We start from the raw sequence: 8,451 nt of genomic DNA on the forward strand, positions 1-8,451 counted from the left end.
CCATCCTATTGGGTGTGAAGTAGTGTTTCATTGTGATTTTCATTTGTATTTCACTGATGACTAATGATGTTGAACATCTTTTCATGTGCCATTTGTATATCTTCCTTGGAGAAATGTCTATTCAGATCTTTTGTCCATTTTTAAATTGGGTTGTCATTTTATCATTAAATTGTAAGAGTTCTTTATATATACTTGATATGTCCTTTATTAGATATATGATTTGCAGTTATTTTCTCCCATCCTGGAGGTTGTCTTTTCACTTAAATTGGGTTGTCATTTTATCATTAAATTGTAAGAGTTCTTTATATATACTTGATATGTCCCTTATTAGATATATGATTTGCAGTTATTTTCTCCCATCCTGGAGGTTGTCTTTTCACCTTTTTGATAGTATCCTTTAAAGCACAAAAGTCTTTAACTTTGATAAAGTCCAGTTTATGTATTTTTTGCTTGTGTTTTTGGCATCACATCTAAGAATCTGCTACAAATCCATGGTCACAAAGATTTACCCTGTTTCTTCTAAGTTTTGTAATTTTAGATCTCATACGATTTACATTTAAATGTATTAAAATTAGATAAAATTTAGAATTCATTTCCTCTGTCACACTAACCATATTTCAAGTGATCGTGTGGCTGATGTCCACCACATTGGCCAATGCAGATACAGAACATTTCCATCATCACGGGAAGTTCTTTTGGACACATAGTCACACACAAACCCCTTCTTTATAGGAACAAACTAGTAGAAAATGAGCTAAGGACTTAAAACAGGTAGTTTACAAAAAAATAAATGGACAAGTTCATATACACAAAATTGTTCAAATAAGAATTCTAAATTAAAGTGAGATAACATTTTTAGTCCCCCAGATTCACAGTGATTACTTCCTTCAGGTGTTGACCTAGCAGTCACTGTCAGTGAGGCCGCCTCTGCCCACGCTATCTAAAATTTCAAACCCTAACCCCTCCATTTCCTACTTTTGCTCCTTAGCTCTTACCATTAATACATCACATATTTAACTTATTTTTCTTGTTTCTCTGCCTTCTGCCTTGAATGTAAAATCCATGTATGTGAAATCTAATAGTATTTTGCTCACTATTTATTGTCCCTCCAGTATCTAAAACAGTTCCAAATATAGAAGAGATTCAACTATTTGTTGTTGAATCAAAGCTGACAAAGTGTAGAGAAATGAGTACTCTCCTACACTGCTATCAGAGAGTAAACTGGTACGACCTTTCTGGAAGCAGTTGTGTGGTACGTAAAAAGTATCAAAATGTGTTTGCCCTTTGATCCCACATTTCTCCTTCTAGGTTTTTATCATAAGGAAGTAATTAAGGATGTGCACATAGAGATATGGCTAGAAGATTCAGCCACATTGGAATGCTTTCATCTGCAGTCAGAAAAACTCTTGAACTGGCATGTTAGAAGGAATGTAGATTGTTTTTTTAAATGTGGCAACAAGAACTATTTTTCAGAGTAGTTCAAAAGAAATCTTCCTTTCTTTCCTAGTGCCTCAGCATTTAAAAAATATTGTCTCATTGCTGGCTTTTCTGACCTGCTTCTTTCTTAAGCAAAACTAAAACTATAAAATTTTTTTCCATAGGTCCCTTAATATGGACTTTGAAAATCAAGATAAGGAGAAAGACAATAACAGTTCTTCTGCATCTTTCAATGGCAGCAGCACCAATAATAGTAAGACATTTTATGTCAAACTGTCATACGTGCAATTGTCTTAATTTAATTCTTTCTCTACCCCCAGTTAATAATTTTACTGGATTTAAAGATTTATGTTTGGTATAATAATAGGATCTAATTTGTATGGTATAGTCTGTTAAATTCTTCTGTTCTGAATCTGAACTATTGATTTCTTATGTATTGCTTTTAACTCATGCCTAAAAGCTTGCTGCTGGAAAAAAAAAAAAAAAAAAAAAAAAAAGCTTGCTGCTGAGATTCTTTATTAAAGTTAAGTAGGATAGATTAGTATCTGCCTGCTGATGACTTCATTCAGATACTTTGGTGAGGCTGATAATTTTGTAGGTGTTGATCATAAATTCATTCAGTGTGTCTTAATAGAGAGCTACTTTAAGTACTTGTAAAACTAAGTATCTGTTCTGATATTTGAGATTTTGTGGGCCGGCCCGGTGGCGCACTGCTACAGTGCGCCGCTTGGGAGCGCAGCGGCGCTCCCGCCAAGGGTTTGGATCCCACATACAGACCGGTTCCCGCTCACTGGCTGAGCGAGGTGCGGGCGCAGCACCGAGGGTTGCGATCCTGTTGCCGGTCCCGGCCCGGTACGGGTGCAACACTGAGGGTTGCGATCCGTTGCCGGACACGAAAAAAGACAAAAAGGAAAAAAAAAAGAGATTTTGTAAGAATACTTGCTTTATGCTGTATTATAACACCAAGGTCAAGGGTTTGGCCAGCTGCCAAAAAAATAAACAATTTTTTAAGAGTAGTTCCTTTAAAAAAAATAGAAGTGTGCTATACGGCAGATGTTCAGCAGCATTGTTCATAATAGCCAAAGAGTAGAAACAGCCCAATGGTCCATAAACTAATGAATTTATAAACAAAATGTACGATGGAATACTATTTAGCATTAAAAAGAATGAAGTATTGGGCCGGCCCGGTGGCGCACTGCGCTAGTGCGCCGCTTGGGAAGTGCGGAGGCGCTCCCGCCGAGGGTTCGGATCCCACATACAGACCGGTTCCCGCTCACTGGCTGAGCGAGGCGCGGGGGCAACACCGAGGGTTGCGATCCCGTTGCCGGTCCCCGGTCCGGTACGGGGGCAACACTGAGGGTTGCGATCCGTTGCCGGACACGGAAAAAAAAGACAAAAGACAAAAAAAAAAAAAGAATGAAGTATTGATACATGCTACAATGTGGATGAAGCAGAAGCCAAACACTACATATTTTGAGTCCATTTATATGAAATTTTCAGAGAAGGAAATATATCAAGACAGAAAGTAGATTAGTAGTTGCCTGGGGCTAGGGATTCTACTGGGGTAATGAAAAGGTTCTAAAACTAGATTATGGTTATTCAAACTTAGTAAATTTACAAAAATATCATTGAATTATACAATTAAAATGGGTGAATTTTATGGTGTGTAAATTGTACCTCAATAGAGTTGTAGAAAATTTGTGAGGCTTATTATGGAAAGAGTTGAATTAGGAATAAGGAGACTTGATTTAATAATATTAACAGATTTATATTGAGTACCTACCATGTTCTCAACTTTCAAAATATCTAATAGAAAGATGCAAAAGTATAAGAACAATTCTTTTCAAGATGTTAAAAAAACGTACTAAGACAGAGATGACAAATACCACTTCACCTCCTATTCCTGGGGCAGATACTTTTTTTCCCGACTCTGAGAATCCTTTTGAACAAGCAGCTACTATCAGTGGATCAGAGTAAGCTCTAGAGGTGAAATCATTTTGACATCTATGTACAAAGAGAGTAAAGAGAAAGGCAAGTCGGGTGATCAACAGTGGGTCAAGTAAGGTCTCTTTCCTGTAGAAGGTGAGTTTGACTTGAAACACCAAACTTGGATTGGTGGGGAGAGCATGTAGTAACAGGCACAGAGGGGAGAGTAAGCATGACCTATAGGACGGGTTAAAGTTGCCACTTAATAGGGAGGAAATACCAGGGATCTAATAAAAAGAATATTGATGGCGGACCTTGGATGTTAAGTTGAAAAAGATCACTTATATCTGTTTCAAGTTCTTTAGTTATTATAATATCCCATCAACCAAATTATACTTGCCCAGTTTTCACTCAAATGTTTCACTCCCCAGCAGTGGGAAATGGGTATGATAAAGACAGCAAGTAGAAACATTTAAATATAATGAGTCTTTTCTTAAACTTATGACACAGACCCTGTGTGAAGTAAAATGCTTTCCAATAACTTACTAGGAACCACGTGAAACCCAGTGCAAAATCTGACTTTCAGATTAAATTATTATGTAGATGCTTATCTTCTATCAACATTTTAAGCCAAATCACATTATATTCTTCATACCCTATTAAAAAGTCCTGTGTTGTGTACTCAAATGATGTACTTAAACCAGATTATAAATCTGTTGCACATTGATTGCATCACAGAAACCTAAGAGATACCTATAGTGTGTATGGAAGTATAATTTTGTTCTCAAAAAATAAATGGCTATGTCAGTTTATACAGTGAAAGGAAGTTAATATTATCACTATTAATGAGAGTCTAAAGACTTTTTCAGTGGTCGTTTTCTTATATCTACCTCCTGTGTTGTGCTAAATTCTCCTCAACAGGATATTTCTTCAGTGCCTCCTGTGAGCAATGAATACTGAAAGGGATAAGAACAGTTTAGGATAGAATGTAGTCCACTTCCACATAGTCAGAAAAACACTTAGTGAAAGAAATAGCTATTGTAAAGAAGGCCAGAACTTGAATATGAAATGTAACATCGTTCCAAATTGAAGGGATTGTATAGAAAACATGATGCATTTATCAAGAATCAAAGAAATAGTAAAAGCCAGAAAGATGAACAGAGAAACTCAAGAGATTGTGTAGGTGCTAAAGAGATTGAAGGCCTAAATGTTTAACAGTGTAGAAGGATTGGGGGATGTTTCTAAGAAAAGGAACGTATAAATTTAGTGTTAAGAGCTGGCAAGAGTGTTTCGGACTGATTGAAGGAAAAAGTAACTAAGATAGAGGTTTTTGGAAGACTACATTTGCCTACTCCCACAATAATGAGAATCAGAGTCTTTTTTGGGAAAAGACGTAAGAGAAGGAAAAGGTGTAGGTATAGGCCAACATCATTGGTAGGGGTTGGGATGAAGGGTTATTCTATCATTACATGCTTTGGATATGTCAGAAATGATTAAAATTGTCCTTGCTTATACAGTAAACTAGAAAAAGGAGAAGCACTAAGTGATGACTTGATAGAGGATTAGATGAGTCATGAGACTCACACCAAAAAATCAAAACTTACAAAAAGGAGGAAATCACTGTCACTGAATGTTTCTCCCTGCAGGCTTCTCTAGGGTATTTGACCAAAAGATTGGTGGAATTATTTCTTCAGATTTTAATAATACTCCGCCTATCTGGGCAACTCCAATTACACAGAAGTGTGTGTGTGGGGGGGGGGGGGGGGGAGTAGGACAGGCCTACCAGGAAGTATGGCACTCAACTTATTAGAAAGCAGGAAAATGAAAACTAACACTGTGATGAAATAGTGCTATACACTGACCAGAATAGCTAAGGTTAGAAACCCTGCCTGTAGGCTTGATCCTGATGGAAAGAAAAAAAAAGAGACCCTGACCACACCAAGTGTTGGTGAGGATGTAAAACAGCAAGAAAGATCCTTCTTGCACTACTGGAGAGTGAGAGTTGGCACAATCACTTTGGGAAACAGTTTGCATTATCTAAAAAAAAACTTTTGGACCCACCAGTTTCACTCCCTGTTAAATACCCAACAAATACTGGCACATGTGCATCAAAAGTCTTGTACAAGAATGCTCAAAGCAGCATTATTTATAATAGCTGAGAATTTGGAAACAACACAAATGTCAACCATAGAATGGATAAATAAATTTTAATATATTTATATGATGAAAATGAGTGAACTACAGCTACATATAGCAGCATGGATGATTGTCATAAATAATGTGGAGTGAAAAAAGCCAAACACAAAAAATACAAACTACATAATTCAATTTATGTAAAGTTCAAAAAAACAGACAAAATAAACAGTAGTTTAAAGATACTTGCTGGGCCGGCCTGTGGCTCACTCGGGAGAGTGCGGTGCTGATAACACCAAGGCCACGGGTTCGGATCCCATATAGGGATGGCCGGTTGCTCACTGGGTGAGCGTGGTGCTGACAACACCAAGTCAAGGGTTAAGATCCCCTTACCGGTCATCTTTTAAAAAAAAAATGAAATTTAAAGTTAAAAGCACTAAGCAGAATAAGGAGGGACATAATAATAAAAGTCACAGTTTATAAAGGAGATATAACAGCCATAAACTTGTATGCACCAAACAACATGGAAGCTAAATATATAAAGCAAAAATTATTGAAAATGCAAGTTCATCTTAAAAATTGTTAGAGATTTAAATACGTTCGGATCCCACATACAGACCGGTTCCCGCTCACTGGCTGAGCGAGGCGCGGGAGCAACACCGAGGGTTGCGATCCCGTTGCCGGACACGGAAAAAGACAAAAAGGAAAAAAAAAAAGATACTTGCTGGAATGGATAACATATAAAGTGAAGCAAGGAGAGAATGTCGTAAAAGTCAGGATAGTAATTCCCTTTGTGGGGAAAGAGAGAAGTAGTTAGAGACACAAGGAGGACTTTTGGGGTTGGTCCATTTCTCGACCTGAGTGGTATTAGATAGTGACATTCACTGAGCTCTACATTTTTGTACTTTTCTGTGTGTGCTGTTTCATAGTAAAAAAAAAAAAAAAGGCTAGAAAGGGGGGGGGACCACACACACACACACACACCCATTATCTGACATCTTGAAGTCCTTTACTAAATTTCATATATAATTTACTTGAACTGTGAAGATTGATGGAAATGTACAATTGGTATTCTCTTCATTAGCAGAGATGTATATCTTAATCTCCCCATCTAGACTATAAACTCTTGAAGATCTGGAAATGACTTTTTTTAAAAATCCCTCCTGTTGCTTAGGTGTTCAGTAAATATTTGGCCAAAAGCATGCTTCTTGCATTGGAGATGCAAAATCAGTAATTTTCCTAACAGTTATCAACAATACATTTGTGTATTCCTCAGTGTCTGTTCTGCAGATGTATATTTAGCCTGTAGCCATGTTCATTGAATGCTAAAAATAATGTTGCTATATGTAATTTTTAATTCCATGACCACGCCTATTTCTTATGTTGATTTTGGCTTGAAAGATAATGCAGCTGTACTTAAGTAAGTCTTCCTAATTATGGCTGCTCTGTTTTGCTTTGCTCTGTCTTGTTTTTACGTCAGTGGAGTTTGGCTAAAATTTTTTTTTTTTTTTTAAAGATGACCGGTAAGGGGATCTTAACCCTTGACTTGGTGTTGTTAGCACCATGCTCACCCAGTGAGCTAACCGGACATCCCTATATGGGATCCAAACCTGTGGCGTTGGTGTTTATCAGCACCACACTCTTCCGAGTGAGCCACGGGCCGGCCCTGAGTTTGGCTAAAATTTCTAATTAATTACTTTTTTCCCTTTCAGGACCTTTATCTCCAAACCATTAGGAAATACAGTACTGAAGTCATGTACATTGGTTTAGGTAGCATACTGTCAGCAACTAAAGGAACTTTACTTGCCCTTTATTTGCCTCCTGGTCTAAAATCTGTGCTTTCAAAAAAACAAACAAAAAAAACTGTGCCTTCTATCTAATATTCTAGAAAGGTTTTTTGTATTCAGTTTTGCATTTTAATTGCAGACTGAATTCCTAAAATTTAGATTTATTATAAACAAATACATCTGATATACCCGACTTAATAGTCTTTGTTCTAGCCAGCCATTTAATTTTTTTTGGGGGGGGGGATGGGCAGGGGTTGGCCAGTATGGGCATCTTAACCCATGACCTTGGTGTTGTTAGGCTGTGCTCTAACCAAATGAGCTAACTGGCCAGCCCTGTTCATATATTTTTTTTTTTTTTCTAAAAAGATGACCGGTAAGGGGATCTTAACCCTTGACTTGGTGTTGTCAGCACCACGCTCAGCCAGTGAGCCAACCGGCCATCCCTATATGGGATCCGAACCCGTGGCCTTGGTGTTATCAGCACCGCACTCTCCCGAGTGAGCCACGGGCCGGCCCCCCTGTTCATATTTTGAACCAATAAAACTTTGTTTTGTTTTTCTTTTGTTGTTGTTTTCTTCTTCTTTTTTTGAACCAATATAATTTACCTGTAGACTGTATGATGCTTTGTTTTATAGAAGGTGGGGATTTGAGCGTGTTTTAAAATTTATGGGGTTTTTGGGCCAGCCCGGTGGCGCACTGCTACAGTGCGCCGCTTGGGAGCGTGGCGGCGCTCCCGCCGAGGGTTCGGATCCCACATACAGACCGGTTCCTGCTCACTGGCTGAGCGAGGTGTGGGTGCAACCCCAAGGTTTGCGATCCCGTTGCCGGTCCCGGTCCGGTAGCGACACTGAGGGTTGCGATCCGTTGCCGGATACGAAAAAAGGAAAAAAATAAAATAAAATAAAATAAAATTTATGGAGTTTTTTAAAAGATTTGTTTTTCATCCTATAACAATTATCATTCACTTGAGAAATTATTATTTTCTGTTTTGAAGGGCACCTGAAATCTTTAGTTTCCTCTAGTTCTGTTTTGAACTAATTGTAGTGCCCTTAAATTCAAAAAACTACTTAGGGTGAAATTTAGTTAGAGATTTCTTAGAATTTTGTCTTATTTGTTTATTTATTTATTTATTTATTTATTTATTTATTTATTTATTTATTTATTTATT

The 8,451-nt window shown here is 37.6% G+C and overlaps 1 protein-coding gene across 1 annotated transcript in view; it reads left to right on the plus strand.

Moving 5' to 3' along the window:
* The window catches only part of SPPL3 (signal peptide peptidase like 3), a 139,938-nt gene that overhangs the window by 108,400 nt on the left and 23,087 nt on the right, over positions 1–8,451 (plus strand). The window contains exon 3 of the mRNA XM_008569345.1: positions 1,602–1,690. Within this exon, the coding sequence (XP_008567567.1) occupies positions 1,602–1,690 (89 nt within the window). The remainder of the gene's footprint in view (positions 1–1,601; positions 1,691–8,451) is intronic.

This window comes from Galeopterus variegatus, unplaced genomic scaffold (genome assembly GCF_000696425.1).
Source record: "Galeopterus variegatus unplaced genomic scaffold, G_variegatus-3.0.2 Scaffold487, whole genome shotgun sequence".
Classification (NCBI taxonomy): Eukaryota; Metazoa; Chordata; class Mammalia; order Dermoptera; family Cynocephalidae; genus Galeopterus; species Galeopterus variegatus.